The sequence below is a fragment of the Sminthopsis crassicaudata genome, chromosome 1 (genome assembly GCF_048593235.1).
Source record: "Sminthopsis crassicaudata isolate SCR6 chromosome 1, ASM4859323v1, whole genome shotgun sequence".
Classification (NCBI taxonomy): domain Eukaryota; kingdom Metazoa; phylum Chordata; class Mammalia; order Dasyuromorphia; family Dasyuridae; genus Sminthopsis; species Sminthopsis crassicaudata.
Genome location: NC_133617.1, coordinates 635,781,256 through 635,804,742, shown reverse-complemented (window position 1 = coordinate 635,804,742; position 23,487 = coordinate 635,781,256). Strand labels below are relative to the sequence as shown.

Here is a 23,487-nt window from a genome sequence, read left to right as displayed (position 1 = left end):
ACCATGCTAAATTAGATAATTATGTCCATTCCAGTGACTTAGCACCATGTAAGAATCCTAACACTGAACAAGTTGTCGGATGAATATAACACTTTCTATCCCAGTGGAGTTTCATCTCTTATTTTTGTTCCAACTATCATAACCATCATTCCCCCATTACCTTTTCACTGCTTACTATCAATTAATGTCTTGGCTAAATTTTTTTAAATCAAAATTCTACAAAAAGAAAGATCCTGATGACATGATGGTATACTTAGAGAACCCCAAAGACTCTGCTAAAAATCTACTAGAAATAATTCAGAATTTTAGCAAAGTTGCAGGATACAAAATAAATCCATATAAATCCTCAGCATTTTTATACATTACCAACACAATCCAACAGCAAGAGATACAATGAGAAATTCCATTCAAAATAACAGTCGATAGTATAAAATATTTGGGAATATATCTACCAAAGGAAAGTCAGGAATTATATAAACAAAACTACAAAACATTGCCACAAAAATAAAATCAGATTTAAATAATTGGAAAGACATTAAGTGCTCTTGGATAGGCCGAGCAAATATAATCAAGATGACAATACTCCCTAAACTAATCTATTTATTTAGTGCTATACCAATCAGACTCCCAAGAAACTATTTTAATGACCTAGAAAAAATAACAACAGAATTCATATGGAAAAACAAAAGGTCGAGAATATTTCAAGGGAAGTAATGAAAAAAAAATTAAATGAAGGTGGTCTAGCTGTACCTGATCTAGAACTATATTATAAAGCAACAGTCACCAAAACCATTTGGTATTGGCTAAGAAATAGACTAGTTGATCAGTGGCATAGGTTAGGTTCACAGGGCAAGATAGTGAATAAAAATAGCAATCTAGTGTTTGACAAACTCAAACATCCCAACTTTTGGGATAAGAATTCATTATTTGACAAAAATTGCTGGGAAAACTGGAAATTAGTATGGCAGAAACTAGGCATGGACCCACATTTAACACCACATGCTAAGATTAGATCAAAATGGGTCCAAGATTTAGGCATAAAGAACGAAATCATAAATAAATTGGAGGAACATGGGATAGTCTACCTCTCAGACTTGTGGAGGAGGAAGGAGTTTGTGTCCAAGGGAGAACTAGAGACCATTATTGATCACAAAATAGAAAATTTCGATTACACCAAATTAAAAAGTTTCTGCACAAATAAAACTAATGCAAACAAGATTAGAAGGGAAGTAACAAATTGGGAAAACATTTTTACAGTTAAAGGTTCTGATAAAGGCCTCATCTCCAAAATATACAGAGAATTGACTTTAATTTATAAGAAATCAAGCCATTCTCCAATTGATAAATGTCAAAGGATATGAACAATTTTCAGATGATGAAATTGAAACTATTTCCACTCATATGAAAGTGTTCCAAATCACTATTAATCAGAGAAGTGCAAATTAAGACAACTCTGAGATATCATTACACACCTGTCAGATTGGCTAAAATGACAGGAACTAATAACAATGAATGTTGGAGGGGATGTGGGAAAACTGGGACACTGATGCATTGTTGGTGGAGCTGTGAAAGAATCCAACCATTCTGGAGAGCAATCTGGAATTATGCCCAAAAAGTTATCAAAATGTGCATACCCTTTGACCCAGCAGTGCTACTCCTGGGCTTATATCCCAAGGAAATACTAAAGAAGGGAAAGGGACCTCTATGTGCCAAAATGTTTGTGGCAGCCCTTTTCATAGTGGCTAGAAACTGGAAAATGAATGGATGTCCATCAATTGGAGAATGGTTGGGTAGATTATGATATATGAAGGTTATGGAATATTATTGTTCTGTAAGAAATGACCAACAAGAGGAATACAGAGAGGCTTGGAGAGACTTACATTAACTGATGCTGAGTGAAACGAGCAGAACTAGGGGATCATTATACATTTCAACAATTATACTGTATGAGGATGCATTCTGATGGAAGTGGATATCTTCAACACAGAGAAGATCTAATCCAATTCCAATTGATCAATGATGGACAGAATCAGCTACATCCAGAAAAGGAACACTGGGAAATGAGTGTAAACTGTGAGCATTGTTTTTTTTGTTTGTTTGTTTGTTTTGTTTTGTTTTTCTTCCCAGATTGTTTTTACCTTCCGAATACAATCCTTCCTTTGCAATAACAACAACAACAAAATTCGGTTCTGCACATATATATTGTACCTAGGATATACTATAAAATATTTAATATGTATGGGAATGCGTGCCATCTAGGGGAGGGGGTGTAGGGAAGGAGGGGAAAAATTTGGAACAGAAGGGAGTACAACAGATAATGTTGTAAAAAAAAAAAAATTACCTATGAATATGTACTGCCTAAGAAAATGTTATAATTATAAAAATTAATTTAAAAAAAGATCCTTCACCTTTAGGATCTTGAAATCTAATATTTTATTTGACTTATTGATTTTATTTTTAAAGAGATTCATCTGCCATCACTTGAGTCTAATTTTAATAATGAAATTTTAACACTTTTTTTAGTAGGCCCAGGAAGTGACTATTTTGACTAAGGATTAATCAACTACAACACTAATTTAGAAGTAATTCAGTATCTTTAGACTACAAAGTTGATATATAATTGTAGAAAAAATTTTAAATAAAATATATGCTTGGAATAACATAAAAGGAACAGCTGCGCTGTGTAATAAATGCTTAGACATAAGGGAAAATAATCTCAATCTGTTGTCTTCCCACACCTTCTGAATTTCTTTTACACTAGTCTTAGAAAGAAAACAGGCAAAAATATTCACAATCAATTTCCCAAAGAAACCAACTGTACATAGCAAAGAATGCCTAATCAATTTATGTCTCCACTTTAACAGCAAAAATTCAACTGATACAGTAGTCCCTTTCGTAGATTCTCCAAAGAGATCATAGCACAGAGAAATTCTGCTCCTAGTCAGATTTCTCAAAATGTATGTTGATAAGACAGCAATGGATAAGAGAAAGTAGATGGATGATTCAGCAAATTAATATCTCAAGTGGGAATCAAACCAAAAACATATGAAATATCTTGTGATTTCATTGGGATGTTTACTCATTATAAGTCAATCAATGGTAAACATCAGCAAAGTTGTCTTGGCTGGTTTTTAAATGGCAGGAATCTAATCCGTGAGTAGGCATGTCATCATACTGGTATGATCAGTCAGTCAGACACATAGTTAACTTGACTCCAATATAGTGATGTCATCATGGTTCTCCTTGAGAAACCAAGGACAATAACCAACCAGGCTTATGCTTGAAAGCTTTTCAACTTCAAAGGACTTCCTTGCACTCTGCTGGCAGAGCCTTCAGGGTCACTTTCAAACCACAATCAGGAACTATTTAAACAAGGAACAACTCACGTGCATATTATATTGATGATGTGGGTATTTTAATCAGTTCAAGTTTGATGAAAGCAGAAAATCAAGAACATTCATCAAAAGGCAGACTCACTTGGATATAATCATGGGAAGCCCTACTGAAGAATGAAAACAAAATTTTGACAAAACTAAGCTTTATAGAATGCTTTCTATCCATGCAATATCAAAATTCATAGAAAGCAGACTGGTAATATTTTATTCATTTGTATATTTCTAAAAAAGCAGCTGTCTACTCTATTTTAGATAGTTTTAAAGACTGTAGAAAAGGCATATTTTCACAAGCTCTTGAAAAAGTAGGCATAAATCTGACAACCTCAGAAGAGAAAGATTTTATAGGTAAAGGTATTGGGTTGTAAGAAAGGGAGAAGTAATATTATTGTATGGAAGACGTAAATGATCTTTATGCTAAAGAGTTAAAAAAATGTAGTATAAAGGGTTTGAAGTTAAGGTATCAATTCATAGAAGGTTTTTGAACATACAATAAAGCCTGTAAATCTGGGGAAGCATGTGAGTAGATACAAATAATACAGCTTAAAAAAAAATAATTTGAACCAAAATTTTACATCGTCCTAAAAGATAATCAAAATTATGAGACATTTGCTTTGTCTCAAATTTTCCAAGTTTTTCTAACATTAGCACATTTTAAAACATCATGATCTGAATTTTCCAGCAATCCTGTGAAATTGTTCCTACAATAGTAAAGATACCAAATCTGGGTCAATTTGAAATTGTATGCAAGAGTAATGAACGTCTTAGCATGAAAAAAATCACTTCAAAAGGAAAGAAAACTCCGGATTCTATCCACTGTGAATTAGATATTATTTACACAAAAATTTTAGATAAAATCAAATTTAAACCAGGACATTCCCTGAAATGAAGAACTATGTGAGTGAATAAAGTATTATACTTCTCCTAACCAAAAACTCATGAAACTTAAGCTCAGGAAAGAAAAGCCAATAATTATAACAAGTAGAAAGAAATTAACAATAAGGAAATCACAATGGCCTATTAGCATAATTTTTAAAAATTTTTTAATGCAATATCTAACATAAAAATTAAAAATAAAATTTTTAACATTATGATAAAAAGGCTTGAATAATTTATTTTAAAAGATAAGAATTAGTGACAAACTAAAGAAAACTTACACAGAACAATGTTTTAAGTATTCATAAATCTCCAGAAAAAAAATCAACAAGTCTAAAGAAACAATATTTTTATAAAAAGAAAATTCCCGCCCCCCCCCCCAAAAAAAACATGCAGAAGAAATCAAATGAACAAAAGGCAAAAGGTAAGTACATGGAAGTCCAAAAATAAGTTAGCTGTTGGGCCAAAAAGGAAACCACAAAAAAATTCAACAGGCTATTTAAAAGACAATGATATAAACAACAAACCACATACTGAAACAACTGGAAAGCAACAATAACAGTTTCTATTGTAAATATATATTTATGAAAACGTATGTTAATAAGGGAAAAAAATTTTGTATTAGAAAAGTGATTAGAAGTCAAGAAAAAAAGTATAAGGTGAAAGTATTATTTAAGAATGATGGATAGAAATCAGTACAATTTATTGACTATTAATCTAATTTTTCAAAAGTTAAGGAAAAACCACCAAAATAAGAAAGGAGAGAAATATAAAGTTAATTAATCTTATACATATTTGTATCATAATAAAGATTTTAAGTGAAATCAATGGATAATTAGAAAAATGTTATCAAAGCAAAATAATAAATAGATTAATTTTATAGAAAGACTCAAGGCAAATCATTAATGAAATTCCTTCTATTTTTTTAAATAATTAAAATAAGGCAGAAGATCTGAACAGAAATGGTAAGTTTTCCTAAAACTTCAAGAAATACAAATCACCCACTGATAAGGATCACTCAGGATCCATTTGGATCTCAGGAAATAATTTCCAGAAGCAAATAGTTTATCAGTCTATGCAAATTTTATTGTCAACAACCTTAGTCCTTAAGGGACCAATGGCAAAGGTCTCATATTTATATAAATTTCCATGCCAGCTGTCATAGGCTGTGTTAGTTCTCATGCAGTTAACCACAAGGAACAGAAAAACAGGATGTAGTTGCCCACCTGCCTAGTACTAGGGGCTTGAATCACCCTGCATATTTCAAAAATTTCAAGAAACAAAATCAATTTACCTTTGCCCTAATCCCGCCCACCTGCCTAGTACTAGGGGCTTGAATCATCCTGCATATTTCAAAAATTTCAAGAAACAAAATCAATTTACCTTTGCCTAATCCCAAAAAACAGCCTGTGTAAAGTTTCTACTGTTGCTGGGTAACTTTTCCATGGAGCAGAGTATAAGGTAAGGGCTAAAGCTAATCTTATCAACCATAATACAATTTCTCTAAATAAAATTTAGACTTAACTTTACTTAATTCTTGTCAAGAAGAAAGTCTTCATTTAAAAAAAAAAAACACATTAACAAAAAGAATTCTCTCATTCATGGATACAAATTTTAAAATTTAGATATAGTATTTAAACTATTTATGACCAATAAGAATTTATTCAAAGAATAAAAAGATGCCTTAGTAGTAAGAAAATACTACCTCCTGTCAAGAAGAAAAATAATAAAAATCATATCAATAAATTCTGATTTCATTAAATTAAAGATCTATTGATGATTGAAAACTACTTAAAAAGGAACATGAATTAGGTCATATCTATAAAATGAAAAGTATTTATACATTCACCAAAAAGCAAAAAATATATATAGAAGTAGAAGACTAAAAGCATTCCCAATAAGAAAGGAATCAAATTTGATCAGTAGCATTTAACAAAATATTAGATATGCTAGTATTAGCAATTAGGACATGAGCAAGTTAGGTTAAAACCCAAAAAAGAAGTGAAAATATCACCATTGGCAGATGCCTAAGTATCATCTAGAAAATCCAAGAAATACAATAAAAAATAACTGAGATGATTTCAGTAACAGGATAGCAGCTAAATTTACAAGTATCATTGACAATCTTAAGCATCTCACATTAATGATCAGTTCAAATAAGTGATTATCTTTACAGTAAGAGATACCAAATTAGTTCATATACCAAGTCACACTCTAGACTTTCATACAGAAAAATTAAAAATGACATATAATGAAGAGAAAATTCTAACTAAATTTTTAATAATGATTGAATGTAATAGAAATTCAGAAATCTCTTCTAATATTAACCAAATTACTAACTTGTTATTTAAACAACTAGGAAAAACATTAACAAAATGTATATGGAAAAACAATAAGCAAAAAGTACATTTGAGGAGGGAAAGACGTAATAAAGGAAGACCAGTCCTATAAAAATCTAAAGTCATTTTAAAAAGCAGCATTTATCTGGTAAATTAATTTTTAAAATGAAATATAAATTCTAGAGAAAATATATTATTAAAGAAATGATTAAAGAATATATATGTAAACATAAAAAGCCCACAGAGATTCACCAAAGACAAATCTCACACTAAACTATCTCCTTTTGACAGTGTTACTCTAGTGGTAAAGAAGAGAAATGTTATAAATGCAGTTAACCAAGATTTTATCAAAGTACTTAATAAAACAGCTCATTGTATTCTTATGGAAAAGACAGAATGATGTGGGATAAGTAATAATAAGGTGGATTTACAATTGGCTGAATGACTAACCCTGGAGGTTAAGCTGAGATTTGTGAATTTGGTTTATATTTTTATAACAGTTTAAACATTACTTATATTTTTATAACATTATTTTAATATAACTGGTTTCCTTTATAATACTATGTATTTTATTTTGCCCACTTTGAAACATTCTGAAAAGATTTTCATAGATTTAATTAGACTGTCATGCTATGACAAAAAAGATTCAGACTAAGAGTTAGTCATTATTAATGGATGAATGTCAATTTGAAAGATCTTCAATGAAATGCCTAAAATAGGGCTTTTTAAAACTTTTTCTGCTCATGACTCATTTTCACTGAAAATTTTTTTTTACATGATCCAGGGTATAATGGTGTATAATATAGGTGTAACAAATCAAACATTTCCCAATTTTTAAAAATCATAATTTTGTGATCCCACAAATAGCTATGCAACCTCATATGGGGTCACAACCCACAGTTAAAGAAGCTTTGGCCTAAAGGAGCTTTATCTAGTTTTGCAGTGTTTAAGAAATGTATTAATTATAAAAGTTAGCAACAGTTCTTGACTTAAAAGAACTTGGTTTTAATGGTGAGACATAATCTATAGAAAAGGGCATCTTAGTTTGGAAAGTCAGAAGAATGGCAAATGGGGGGGGGGCAAAGAGGAGGAGACATATCCTTTTCAGAAAAAACAAAACAAAACAAAACAAAACAATTACATTATTGATTTAAGTGTAATTTCAGAACTGGAAAGCATATGAGGGGCAAGGATGTACGCACATTAGCAATGCAGCTGATAAGGAAATGGCTGAAGAACAAGGAGGAAAATGACACTTATCAAAGCTTTCTCTGATACAAATGAAGTATTCACCAACTGGGTTAGCTGGAGCTTGAGGGTGAGAATTCTGAAACTGAAAGGGCCAAGGGAGTTGTTAGGGAGTTGGTGAGAATGTGACCTAGGAGCAGACATGGAGCATAGCTGGGGCCTGACTCAAAGAATGAATGAACACCAATTTAAGATAGTTGGGAGCTCCAGAGCAGGAGTTCCAAATACATGAATAAATAGGAATGTTAGAACTTATGTGACTATATGGAAGAACTAGATTTGTTTTTACTAAGCCACAGAAGACAGCAGAAGGAGGGGCTGACATGGCAAAAAGCCCAATTAAGGCTTAAGATAAGGTGCCACCCGCCAATTAAAGTGCTATCTTTAAGAAAAGGGTAAACTTTCACAGTCAATCTAGACTTAGAGCTAAAAACAGACTTTTAAGGGCGCCTAATTCAATGCTGTTATTTTATATATAAGGAAATTTGAGGTCCAGAGAGGTGAGATGACTTAAAGTGACCTAGCAATATTATTATTATTATTATTATTATTATTATTGGGAGAAGAAGTATTAGAAAGAAGTAGAAGTATTATTTGTTACTTTAAGGATTCATGTTATTAATACTTCTGTATCCCATCAATGACATTTACTATTCATAGATGAGTCACAAACTTGTTTTCTATCATCCATAAAACCTCATAAGGACAAAGTAGTAACTGTAAAGTATTTTTCAAATTGTAAACCTTTTAATGTCAGTTACCACATTTTCTTGATTACTTTTTTCAATAGGAATTTTTTTTTTTTTTAGTATGTAGAAACCTCTTCCTAAATAATTACAAACCTGAACAACTTCTAGCTGAGTTTGCTTTTGTACAATCTGATCTAATCTCATCATTTTCCCTATATTTGTTTTCCTTATTGCCATTCTACCTCTTTACATAGTACCTTGTGGCTATGATGTCATGGTCCAAATGTGGTAAATTCTATAGCATCTTTGATGAAGAAACTGTCAGTTACAAAAAATTCTGAAAGATTCCTTTCCAATGTTTTCAAGTTAATACAGCTTAATTGGATCCTCTAAGATTTCTACAAACTTGGTTTTCCTAGCTAATACTTTTCACTGCCTTATGGGATGATAGTATTTATAATCTTATCTTCTAACATAAATTTGATTTGTTTATATCTTCAAAAAATGTTTTCTTCTGGACACAAATCCCTCTTCCCTCACACCCTTAAAGATGGATCTTATTCACAATTCAGTCACTTGATTTACTAGTTATTCCTCTCTATTATTCAAAAGCCTGAGATGCACATCTCCTAAGGACTTATTGTTAAAAACACTGAAAAAGTCCAGAACAGAACTTTGAAGTACTCTCTGGGTATGGATATTTAACAAATTCTACCTGTGATATCCAGGAGTCTGTATCTTTCCATCTCACCTGCAATAATATTGCTGAAATCCAGGTATAAATCTACATCATTTCCCTGATAAACCATCCTAGAAACTCGGGAAAAAAAAGAAAATTAGATCAGTTTTGGTATGAGATTTTGTCCCATTCTAAATAGAAAAGCTTGTTTCACTGTTAGAGGTTTACATATATCCTTTCCCCCACTTCAGGCACAGAGAACACTGTTTTTTAGAGCGATCTTATTTCCAATTTTTTCCCTACTTCTCTATATCATAGTTTTCCCTTTTTACTGCTCTGAATAAAGAGCTAAAAGGAAAAGGAGTCAAGAAGAACATTTCTATTCTAAGGATGAATGTGGATAATATGATTTTTTTTTAAGGAAAGTAAATGAAAACAAAATCTTTTACAGCAATACTGACTTTTAGTGGGAAAGGGACATAGAGGAAAAATAAAAGTTTTGAAAAGATAGAAATTAAATGCACTGAATAAATCGACACAAAATTTTTTTTTCCTTTTTTTTTTTTTTTTTTTTTTTTTTTTTTTTTTTTTTGCTGAAGCAACTGGAGTTGAGTGACTTGCCCAGGGTCACACAGCTAGGGCGTGTTAAGTGTCTGAGACCAGATTTGAACTCAGGTCCTTCTGACTTCAGGGCTGGTGCTCTATACACTGTACTACCAAGCTGCCCCAGACATAAAATTTTTTAAGAAGCAAAATATGAAATTTTCTTTTTATTTATTTCCCTACTCTCTGATGGTAAATTGCAAAATCTCATATCAAAATGGATCTAATTTAATAGGCTACAACTATGAACATATCCTACATTAAGATATCAGAGTCAATAGAAAAGACTAAGAACTATTTTCTTTAAGATCATTATTATTTTTGACTAAGATATTCTAAGAACAGAAGACTGTTGTCTTTAAAATATGTAGCAATGGACCAAAAATCTATATTCCCAATTCATCCAATCTGAGGCATAATTCTCAAATTAGCTGAAAAATAAGACGATATTCAAATATTTACTTTTAAACAGATTTTTTATTCTTTTGGATAATTATATACTCAAAAAAAAAGATCAATAGTTCTTATCGTTGTATACCAATTTTTTAAACATATGAAAATAATAGACTTACCTTATATACTCCAATCTCTGGATCAATAAGAGATGAACAAGCTGATGTAGATGGCTGATTGGAAAATCCACTGTTTGTTGTTTTCTTGGCTTTACTTTTGCTGCTATTCTTAGAATAGGGCTTTACCTCACCGCCCTTAGTCTGTATTGAAGTACTAGGACCATCAGGCTCTGAACGTATCAGCAGCTGAACAATATCATTCAGTCCAACGTTATAATCAAATAAAGTATGTCCATCTTCCAACTGTCAAGGGAAAAAAAAGACCATAAAACTACGTCAGTCAGTATGTACCCTGAAAAATAAAAGCTATTATTGTCCTCATTTTACAATTTAGGAAATTGAGGCAAACATGATCTATACAGAGTCACACAATTAAGTATCTAAAGCTGGATTTGAACTTGGCATCTTCTTGATTCCAGACCCAGCACTCTATCCACTATATCATGACTTGCCTCTCCTAGTATAACTAAAAAATTAAATAAAATTCTAGAGATTAAAAAGCCTAATTATTTCTCCTCTAATTATTACCTTCTAAAAACGGAAGACAAAATTTTAGTTCAAGATTCAAGCACAAGCTCGTAAGGCCAGAAGAGCATGGCACAAATATGGCTGAAGTGGAGTCTTAAATCTTTCTTTAATATTTTCTTAGGAAAAACCCTTGAGAAAGTTTGGATTTCATCAACATGGGAGAGCCAGTCAGCTTTCTACCAAAATTGTCTGATACTGGAATCTGTCAAATTAGGTTAAGTCAAAGACTCACATCACAGATTTACCAATCATAGTAAAAATGAGAAAATGCATATTAAAGACAGTAAAAGTTTCCTACCATTTTCTAAATTATAACAACCTACCAACAATAGCAAATACATTGGTCTCATTTTTATTCCACACGTTGGATGATCAGTGACAGAAGCATAACATTTAATTAAGAATTTAGTCATAGCTCTGCTGCTTCTTACTGGTGTCACTTTAAAGACATTTTACTTCTCTAGGCTTTTTTCCTTATGTACAGAATGAAAGGGTTGGACTTGATGAGTTTTAAGGTCCTTCCTGCTTAAAATCCTGTGTTACACAACACTTCCCACAAAATTGGTCTATGAAATACAACAAAAATTGTCTTTAACCTTTTTTTTTTTAATCTTATAAAAGGGTCAAATTACTTACCAGATAGAGGTATTTCTGACCCCTCTCTACCCTCTCTCAAGAAGTCATAGCCAACAGAAACTGGAAACTGAGTGGATGCCCAACAGTTGGAGAATGATTGAATAAATTGGGGTATATGAATTATGGAATATTATTGTTCTGTAAGAAATGACCAGCAGAATGATTTCAGAAAGGCCTAGGGACACATGAACTGATGCTGAGCGAAATGAGCAGGACCAGGAGATCATTATATACTTCAGCAACAATACTATATGATGATTAATTCTGATGGACGTCACCCTCTTCAACAATGAGATGAACCAAATCAGTTTCAATAGAGCAGTAATGAATTGAACCAACTACACCCAGTTAAAGAACTCTGGGAGATGACAATGAACCACTACATAGAATTTCTAATCCCTCTATTTTTGTCTGCCTTCATTTTTGATTTCCTTCACAGGCTAATTGTACACAATTTCAAAGTCCAATTCTTTTTGTTCAGCAAAATAACTGTATGGACATGTATACATATATTGTGTATACTTTATACTTTAATTCATACTTTAACATATTTTACATGTTACCTACCATCTGGGGGAGGGGGGGAAGGAGGGGAAAAGTTGGAATAAAAAGTTTTGCAATTGTCAATACTGAAAAATTACCTATGCATATATCTTGTAAATAAAAAGCTATAAAAAAAGAAATCCTCAAAAAAAAAAAAAAAAGTCAAAGCCAAGAGTCACCAATATTTTCCCCTAAAAATAGGGGAAAATGGCCATCACTCATAAAGCAATTATGAAGTACCTACTATATTCTAAGGCACTCGGAATACAAACAAATACAGATAAAAAGACAGTGCCCTCCCCCCAAGTAAGTTTAATTCCATTAGGAAAGGACAATACATAAAAAGAAGACAGTGGGGGCAGTGTTCCTTGTGGGCCTGACAAAGAAAGACCAGAATGCAGCCAGGAGAGCAATGCAACAAGAGTGGGCCCTCTCTTTACAGAGCCATCTGTAAGGCTTACAGATGGCTCTGTAAGGAGCCATCCAATCAGAGTTAGGCTTACAGGAGTGGAGATGTTTTTTAATATAAGAAATATATGGTCAGATCTTTGTTTTAGCAGTATCAACTTGATAACTACTAGACATTGTTACAACAAACTAGTCAGTAAACAAACATTAAGCACCTGCTATGTGTTAGTATTCTGCTGAACAATGAGAATACAAAAGCAAGGTAAGACAATCTGCTCTCTAAAATCTCAAGGTCTAATGGGGGAGAAAATATCAAAACAAATCAACATAAAAACAAGATATATACAGGTTTAATTAACCGAGGAAAGGGACTAGCATTAGAGGGAACCAATAAAGTCTTCTCAAAGAAGATGGCTATTTCATGGAAAACTTTAAGACATGGAAGCCAGGAAATGGATATGAAAGAATAAAGTAATACAGGCATAGAGAACAATCAATAAAAATGTCCAAAGTCTGGACATTGAATAGCTTGTGCAATGAAGAGCAAGAAGGCCAGAGTATGTTTTAGAGAATAAGGTATAAAATGACTAGAAAAGTAGAGAGCAGCCAGAATATGAACAGTTTTGAGTGTTAGAAAATGAATTTTCTATTTGAATCTGAAGGTGATACAGAACCACTAGAGTTTACTAACTAGGGGGTAACAAATTAGATTTGGACTTTAAGATAATTAATTTGACAGCTGAGTATAGAATGAACTGAAGTTGGGAAAGACTTCTTGAAGCAAGGAGACCAACCAGCAGGCTATGGTAATACACAAGGCCTTTAATAAGTGTGATAGAGGTGAGAATGGATATCTGATGGGGATTCCTTAGAAAGGCAAACAGACAGGACTTAACATAAACTGAAGGAGAGTGGCAATTAGGGTGCCTAGGTGATCAGAGAGATCTGATGCTGTTAGCTAGGATAGAGGGGTTGGGGGGGGGGCAAGGAGGAGAGATGATTTCACCTACTCAGGATATATATATATTTGCCTGTTAATAATGAATGACTGATGCAAAATTCCTATAAGGAACTGACTCCTTATTTATTCTTCTCCTTCCATCTTTCCTCCCTCCCAAAATTGAACAATATGACAACAACTAAAAAGGACCTTTTTGCCTTGAAAATCATATCATTTAAGGAAATGAAAAGGATTTTTATAAATAAAAGCTAAAAGAAAAGAGAGTACACTAAATAATTTATATCCTCTGGAGGACAGAGGAGTTTAAAGCATAGAGACTATTCTTGTGATTTCATTAATAGAGAATTCCCAAATAAGGAACTTCCCCCCATTCTAAAAATGCAGGTTGGTACTTGTTCTGAAACTTAAAATCTTAAGTTATTGGCTAGGAGACATTAGAGAAACAGATAAGAGAGACAAGAGAGGACAGAGAGACACGAGAGAGAGCAATAGAGAGACAGACACAAAGAAAGAGAGAGAGGAAGGGAGAGAGGGAGAAAGAGGAGAGAGAAGGAGAGAGAAGAAGAGAGAAGGAGAGATGACTTGCTCAGGGCCACATATACAATATACAATTAAAAACAAAAACAAAAAAAACAAACAAAAAAAAAAAAAAACCAGAACCCAATTCTTCCTGGCCCAAAGGTCAGTTCTTTATCCACTTTGCTACACTGTCTCCCAAAAGCTCAGGACTATTAAATTGAATTTAACATTACTTAAAACACAAATGTTTTTTAAAATTATTTTTGAAATAAAAAAGAACCAGTAATAATAACTAAAATCTAGGAAAAATTCAGTATTCTTATATTGAATTTTAATTAACTCAAGCCCACATATCCTTTTATATCTCCTCCCTTCTCAGCTAAACTAATTGAAAAAGTTGTGTATAATTAACTCTCATTCATTTCCTCAACCCTTTGCCATCTGGCATCTGAAGTCAATCATTCAACTGTTAACTGCTGCCTCCAAAGTTACCAATTAAAATATTTTAATTGCCAAATCAAATAGTGTGTTCTCAGTTCTCATCCTTTTCTACTTATGTGGTGCATCTATACTGATCACCCTTCCTAGATATCCTCTTTTCCCTGAATTTTCCTGGCTCCCTCACACCTCGAACTTCAGAGTTACTCTCTTTCTTTAAGAGATACAGTTCAATATGTCTGCACATTCTTTCATCTAGCAGTGTTTCTACTGGGTCTGTATAACAAAGGAAAAAGGACATGTATGTGCAAAAATGTTTGCAGCAGGCCTTTTTGTAGTAGCAATGAATTGAAAATTGAGTAGATGTCTTTCTACCGGGGAATGGCTGAATAGTTATGGCATATGAGTATAATGGAATACTATTGTTTTATAAGAAATAATCAACAGGATGATTTCAGGAAATCCTGAAAAAACTTACACAAACTGATGCTAAGTGAAGCAGGCAAAACTAAAAAAATATTATACATAATAATAATAAGATGTGATGATCAACTGTGATGGAATTGGCTCTTTTCACCAATGCAGTAATTCAAGGCAATTCCAATAGACTTGGGATGGAATGGAGACAAGGTGGATAGAAGCGTAGCATTTTCATTTTTAAAAAATTGTTGCTATTTGCTTGTTTTTTTTCCTTCTCATGTTTTTCCCCTTTTGATCTGATTTTCTTGCACAACATGACAAATATAAAAATGTTTAAAAGAACTGTACATATTTTACCTGTATCAGGTTGTTTGCTCTCTTGGGGAGAGGGAAAGTAAGGAAGGAAGGGAGAAAAATATGGAACACAAATGAATGTTGAAAACTATCTTTACATATATTTGGAAAAATAATATTTTAAAAAAAAGACATAGTTTAACAATAATCTTCTGCATGAAGCCTTTCTTGACGGTCCCAATTATTATCTAGCACCCTCACTCATAAAATTTCTTTGTAAATACTTTGTATAGATTTGTATTATTCATTTTATATGTATGCAATATATTATCTATACATGTACTTCTTGATTCCTCCATTAGAATGTTAAACTACTTGGAAGTAGAATTTGTTTCTTATTTGAACTTGTACCTCCAGTAACTAACAGAATACTTTACATTCAGCACGTGCTTAAATAATGTGTGCAGTCTTCAGTGATGTACTTCAACTTCCAATCTTTTTACTAGCTTCTTGCCCACAAGGTCTTAAATCTATTTTTTGGCCAAACTCTTATGTAACAAGTCTTTTTGGACTTTCATATTTAAATACTGATATACAACACTATTTTTCATCATTTATGGGAGAAACAAATATGAATTTTTTAAGACATCAAATAAACAAATGTAGTACACTCACTCTCTCCCCCCCCTTCCCTCTCCCCATCTTGTCTTTCTCTTTTTCCCTCTCCCCCTCCTTATTTCCCCTTTCTCCCCCTCCCTTTCCTTTCTTCCCTGTCTCCCTCTACCCCCTTTCTCTACAACCCCCTAACTATAGAGCTAAAAGTGCAGATCCAGCTAGCCTGTCTTATTTTAAGAAATAATACATTTTCATACCAACAATGTGCTGAAGTACTTAAATACATTGTTTTTATTAAACATCTTTCTCTGAAATTTCTATACTCTCAATTTTCTTACTAAACCCTTTCTTCATAAACTATTAGAATTTCCTGTTAGGTTAATACCTTATTAGAATTAGTTGAGCCCACTTAGTGTTTTAAAATATGTAATAGCTCAAAAAAGAAAAACAAACAGTAAATTTCAAGTTGACAATGGGTTGCATTTATTAAAAATCCAAATTTTTCTAAGAATATCAATAATGAATAACAGAGATCACAATACTTTTTACTCTCTATCATGCATTCATTTCTCTTTCCCTCCCTTGCTAGATAAATTCATCCAGATCTAGAACTGTGCCTTATTTATAGCTGGATATTAATCAATAACCAATTCCTACCATAAATCATTGCACAGTACAAATTTGATATTCACTGAATGAATGCTTAATGAAGTCCTAATTTCAGATAAGCATATATAAAGATTAAATCTGATACCTCATTCTACATGGACCACAAACCACAAAGTAAACATCTTAAAAGTTCTATCAGTTCCTTTATTCACTTATTAAAAATAATCTGCTAAAGAATGGACAATTTTTAAGTAACTTTAAGCCTATCTTAAAGAAAAGTAAAGATACCCTAAAGTTTAAAAGATAAAAAAAATCTGAATTTGCCAATCTTAAAAATCACACAAATACCTACACCAACTAATGGTAATAGAAAACAAATTGTAGAAAGCAAATCTATGATAAATAGCTCATGTGATTCACAAAAGCTATATGTTTTAGAATACTCTTAACTTGATAAGATATTGGACCAACATTCCTACTCTTCTTTCCCCCAAATAAAATGACTATATAGAAGAAAGTGACAACTCAATCACAAAATTCATGGAAAAGAGAATAAAGTCTGAGGAGCACCACAGCTTTTGGTTTGAGTAGTCTTCAAAAGATTTAAAGGAAGATAAATAGTACCAAATGACAATTTTAATGAACTGCAAAAACTCCAGATACATCGACAGTGTAACATAGCAGGCAAAAGGTAAAAAGCTTTTATAGTCTTGCTTCCAAGATTTTCATAGTAAGCACAAAACTGAAAGATGTCATAGCTCTACTATATTCTATCCTGTTAAGATCATAGACAGAATACTGTGTTTAGTTCTGGTCACCACATTTTATGAATGATATCAACTGAGTATATCCAGGAGACTATCATCCCAATGCCCACCTCCGACATTTATCGAAATCACCATCAGAATACTCTTATATAGACTCAAATTATGATGGCAACTTTTATTAAGCAGATAATGACAAATTAAAAGCACCAGACTGAAAGAAGTTACTCTGCAGAAACCACTTGCATATGTATTTACTTTATATACACACTATGTAAATTTTCTTAGAATCCTAAGTATACAGCATTCTTCCCATTACAGGAACATACCAGATCAATGACTTCTATGCTACACAAAGATCCATAATGCTCTAGAATTTTCATTTTAGGCTGGAGTCAAAAACATCAAGTCAAAAGGTACATTCTTATAGCAGCAATGTCCACAATTCCATCAACTAACAAATATTAGTTCCCTCTGGTTCAAATCCAGAGCTGCTCTCAAGAGCAGTGACAAGTTCATGTCATGATCAGTCAAGTTTAGGATCCTGCCACCACCCACCTAACAATTCACTGAGGGGAATGTATTTCCAGCAAATAAATCCAAAAAATTATTGGAAATTCAGACTTAACTTACCATCTTTCTAAAGTACTCCAGAATACTCAGCCAATAAGTTATCTCTTTGGTTTCCCCTATGCTCATTTTAGATAGCCCACTTGATGTAACTTATATTTAATCCCCAAATGTGCATAAAGCTACATGAAGCTGCTAAAACTGAACTCAATTTTATTCAGTGTATGTAGACATTTTCATGTCCACTTTAAAAAAAAAAAAATCACATGAACCTGATCTCATATTCCTTAACTACTTACCTAATTTTTCCCTATGCAGTCAAGCTACAGCTACCCAAATTAGGAGAGGAACCCATTTCTGTGATTTGTGATTCAGTTCTAGTTCTGTGGCGAATTTTCAAGTTTGAAAACCACAAGATTGTATAACTATTTGTTTTTCCAGAAGTGTAACTAAAAACCAAAAAAACCCCCATACTTTTGCATACTTGGCTTATATTTTTTAAATAAAAATACAGGATGAATAAAGAATTTCATTTCTTTCCTACCAAGATGCAGATTCAGCATTCAAAATTCAAGATTTTATTTTGCTTCCACAACATGATTATTAGAAAGAGAACAATTAGTGAACACCATCCTATACTACTCAAACACTCCTATCCACAAATACAAGTTTTTAACTATCTTCATGGTTAAGACTAACTTTCAGAATGAGTATACTTAGAATTCTCAGCAAAATTTACATAGTGTATATGTAAAATAAATACATATTCAAGTGGCCACAGAGTAACTTCTTTCAGTTTGCTGTTTTTAATTTGTCTCTCTTTAGCTTTACACTCTATAATAATTATTTTCTTGATTTGATAACAGCTTAATCTTTGTCTCCAGAAAACTTCTCAAAAAATGGGATTATATTTTTAATTTATCAATCAGTGAGCAAGTATTCAACAAATGTGTTTGGATGAGTTTAGATATTGATGTTAATGTGCAAGACACTGCTAGGTACTAGGGCCACAAAGACAAAAGATTCCATTCCCAGTTCTCAAGGAGTTCTCAAGGAGAGAATAAGTTCTCTCTTATTAAGAGAAAAAACTTATGCATATACAGATACTGAATTTATATCAAATGTATAAGAGGTAACCTAAGAGCTAGTACCTTAACAGCTGGGAGGACCAGTAAAGGCTTCAGGAGGCTGATGGCAGTTGGTGAGAATGAAAGCATATAGGTTGGGAGCTGCCTTAAACCTTTTTAAATGATTTAATTATCAGGTACAGATTACATCAAGCAGGATTCTCCGTGATAGAGGAAATTTGAAATATGAGCTTTGAGCGATCCTAACTTAACCACCAATTCATTTATCTGAGCATAAGACCCTGTGATCTGATATGACAAAATGTCTGAAGATTTCTACCTACTGAAATTGGGGACACTGGGGGGCAGAAGCTGAAAGTAAAAAGTATTTTCCCAGAATAATGGCAAAGCGACTGTGGATTTTATATCACATTACAAGTCAGAAAATTCCCCCCACCCCATATTCCATTTGGATTGAAAACAAGGGGTGGTAGTGAGTGGAGAATGATGACCAACTTCCTCTAAAATATAGCTCAACCTGAGACAGAGAATTCAGGGACTTGCTGAATGACACAAAACTAGTATAGTGGGACTTGAGCTAGTCTTTCTAACCATATCTTTGTCAAGTAAACTTGAGTTGTTTGGCTTGGAAAACTAACTCACCCAATCAACTTTAAACCACAAAACAAACCTTTAATTGTACCAACTTAAAGGCCAAGAATAGGCAGGGGGCAGAGGAAAAGCTCCACCCATGAATGCCCTGTAGAAACTGGAAAGCCCTTCTGCAGGAGCTGAGGGACTCGAGGAGCTTGAGGGAGATAGATGGGTGACAGCACAAAGGTTCTTGGCTACAGGGGCCCCAGGAAGAGGGACAAGAAGGGCCACAAAGACGGCAGATAAGGGAAATTTCAGGCTCACTGGGGCCCTCTGGTGGTGTGGAGAGGAAATGCCTCTTTTCCAAGAGGATCTGGAGGATCCCTGGCTTCACCTCTACACTGCTTTACAGGTGCATAAACCATATTCATCTCGCTTGGGACTGAGCCCTATCCATGTCCAAATCTCCTAACTATGAGCACACTGGGGCATGAGTCTACATGCTCTGAGATCTCTGGCAGGGGAAGGACTGTGGCAAGAAGAGCACATGGCACCCCTTCTCTGTCCCCTTCAGGGAGTTCAGGGCCACCTGAGCCAAGCCTCTGATTACTTTGGTCTTCAGTAGGAAGGCAGTCCCCATAGTGGGGTTATTAAGCAATCTACAAGCCCCACAGACCAACCTGTCTCTATGGCTTCTTCCTGAATTTCCAAAACCACCTGGCCTTATTCTAGGAGTAATCAGTGGATCATATGGCTCCCTGGAAGTTCCTTTGCTTGTGAATTAGCCTAAATATTATACTGGCCCAAGGAGGTTCCAAGAAACCTCCAGCATTCAGATTTACTATATAATGAATCTTTGTCTGATTTTCTTTCTGGTGTCTGGGTCCTTAAGCAAAGGCTTAGAGAAGTTCAGGAAGCTCCAAATCCATGAGCTGTAGCCAGACTTTACCATGCCTGCTCTGTCTGCATAGTACCAACTCTATATCTGCTTTATTGATTATTCACTTAGGTTTTTGTAAAAACATTTATCAGTGATCATTTCCATTTTCTTATTTCAGAAACAAAAATACTGAAAACAAAATTTTCAGGACCTCTACATTTTTTTTCAGGATATTTATAGGAAATACCTTGTGAGAAAACTTTTTGTATTTGTAATAGGCTAGAAACAAGAATTCTTACTAGGTGCTAACTCAGTGGAATTGATAAGATAATGATTATCTAGTTTAGCCTAGTGATTAACAGTTCTGTAGTTTAGTACATGTACTTAGTACTTAATATAGTTCTACAAGATTGACAGCTATTCTACAAGATTCATACCTATGATAATAATAATTATTTAATATAGTAATTATAATAGAGCATATAAACTGGGACAAACTCAGCCAGATTCATTCATTCCATCTCATACCACCTTGGTGGCCGGCCTATCTTCCTTCATTTCTCCACTGAACCCAAGACTCTGGAAGGCTTCCAAGAAAGCTATCCGGAGCCCTAGGCAAGAAAATTAGATTGTGAAGGAGATAATAAAGAATTTGGACTTTAAAATCCTTGGCTATTCTTGTAGTGATTACTCTGACTGAAAAGAAGGCTGGTCCAAAGATCACCAAAAAATGAACCAGAACATTACATGTACTAGGAAAGAATAGTCCACACTATAATTTCCTGTCATTAATGAGGTTATTCAATGTAAGTGCTAATTACAAATTACTCTTATCTAGATGAAAATCAAAGTGAATAATACAAGTCAAATACATGTATAAATATGGATTTGGTGGTAGTTAAGTTACTTGAAAGTATAACTTGAAATTTTAAGTTAAAAACTTTTACTCTACACACAAGTTAAAACACACTATAGTCTTTTTAGTTTTTTCTTTGGGAAGGGAAGAAGTGGAAGAGCCAAGGCTAAATGACTTGCTCAAGGTCACTCAGCTAGTGTCAGAGGTCTCCATTAAAGTCTTTTCAGAAATCAAGAGGTACTTTTATAAAAAGCTTTTCTCCTTTAAAAATGGATGAATGTTACACTTAAATATGAAGGGAAAGAACAAGCTATGCTTTCTAGTCAGTTCTTTTAATAAACATTTAGCATATAAATATGTAACCTAAGCAGCAGATAGATTCTAAGTTTAACATACATAATTTTTTAAATTTCTAAATAATTTGCTATTAACTCTATTATATGGCAGAGACTATCTGAATTTCCTCAACACTCAAATATATACTTCCACAAATCATTTCTTCTGAAATTTAAAGAAATTTTAAAATTTCTTAAACAGTGGTTCTAGTCAAATGTACAAATGGTTTAACTGACTAATCTTAATAATCATCATCACCTAATAAAAAGGCAACTGGTGACTCAGTGATGCAAGAAGACCTGAATCCAAATACATGTGTGTCCCTGGCCAAGTCACTTAATTTGACTCAGTTTCCTCAAATGTAAAATCAAGATAATAATGTAATGTTATATTTGAAAACTGAGGTAAACTTAAGAGACAATGGTTCAAGTATTATTAGTTTATTAGTTAGGCTGACAGTAACTAATACTGTCTCAAAGACAAAAGAACGACTAGGTAGGGCTTTCATATAGCTTTGGGAAGTATAAGAGAACAAAGAACAGGGAACATCATGGTGGTAAGCAATATTATTGCGAGAAAGCACATCTGACATAGAACAGATCATTACAGACAGAAACATTATGACTGGGATTTTCTGAGGAATGTGAGCTAGTATCCTTGTGAGACTAGTGACCACTTCCTTCTGTCATTATGGATTCCATATCTGCTATCCATCTGTACTCTTTCCTAACTGATCAGAATGAGCAGATTCTCTGATACCTAGAAAGGTTTGTTAGTGACTATTAAAACAGCTTTCCTCAATTGTGCAAGGCCAAGTTCAGGGACAAAACAGCTCAGCAGGACTTAAAGATGTAGAAATGACAATCTTTCCCTTTTAATTACAGCACCTTATGGTCAGGCTGACCTTTAATCTAACTCAGAAGGGAAAGCTAAATTCCTGACTTAACTAAAGGACATAGAAGGATTAAAAAAAAAAAAAAAAAAAAAAAAAAAAAAGATTTAAAAAAAAGAATTACAAACTTGAATTAATTTTAATTTCTCAATAACATCTATCTTACCATGTTGTTGTGAGGATCAAATGAGATAATATTTATAAAAAGCACTTAGTGAAGTACAAATAGCAAACACTATATAAATGTTTATGTCCTTCCCCTTTCCATTAATCTTCAGTCAAGATTATTTTTGTACTTATAAGGTAAGAAAACTGGTAATTTTATAAAGGCTATACTTCAAATAATGATCTCAGCTTAATGAATGTTTAAAAACAATGTAGAGGCATGCTTATTAAAAAAAAAAAGCAATTGCATGTACTCTCAAAATATGACAATCACAAATCAGTTCTCAATTCATATCAAACTAAAAAAAAAAAAAACAAAAAAAAACCAGCAAAGATTAAAGTTATTTGGAGTTATCCCTCTGATGAAGCAGATCACAACTTATATAGAATTTCTTATTCTTATCTTAGGCCTTTCACTACTCCTAGCCTTATATTCACTGGAAGAATGCTGCTTTTAAAAAGAAGGGGCTTTGAATCTTAGAGAAGTTTGCAATTATTACAACTCCCCAGAGGCAATCCAAACCCTCTTTTCTCTTATTCATGTCTAGAACTAAAAGCCTTATTTAGAAACTCTGTCCAAGACAAAGTAATGATGGACCTTCTCTAAAGACTACCATTCAACCACAGAGCGTCATGTAAGCAATAGAATTATTCACCCACTTTTTTCCCCCCTTGTATGGCTAGTTAGAATTTTTTTCTTTTAAAATTTATTATATATTTTCTTTTTAAATTTTGACTTCAATTTCTTTCCCTCCCACTTCTTCCTGATTCATTGAGAAGGCAGGCAACATAGCAATTATATATGTAAAGTCATACAAAACACATTTCCAAATTAGTCCTATCACAAAACAAACAAAAATCCAAGAAAAATAAAGAAAGTGAGAAAATTATGCTTCCAAACAGAGTTCATTCTTTCTCTGGAGATGGATATCATTTTTTCACTAAGTCCTTTGGAACCATCTTAGATCATCATACTGATCAGAGTACTGAAGTC

General features: G+C 33.1%; 1 protein-coding gene across 1 annotated transcript in view; it reads right to left on the bottom strand.

The window, feature by feature from the left end:
* UHRF2 (ubiquitin like with PHD and ring finger domains 2) overlaps nt 1-23,487 on the bottom strand; it is a 155,657-nt gene that overhangs the window by 108,608 nt on the left and 23,562 nt on the right. The window contains exon 2 of the mRNA XM_074282882.1: nt 10,399-10,641. Coding sequence (XP_074138983.1) covers nt 10,399-10,641 — 243 coding nt within the window. The remainder of the gene's footprint in view (nt 1-10,398; nt 10,642-23,487) is intronic.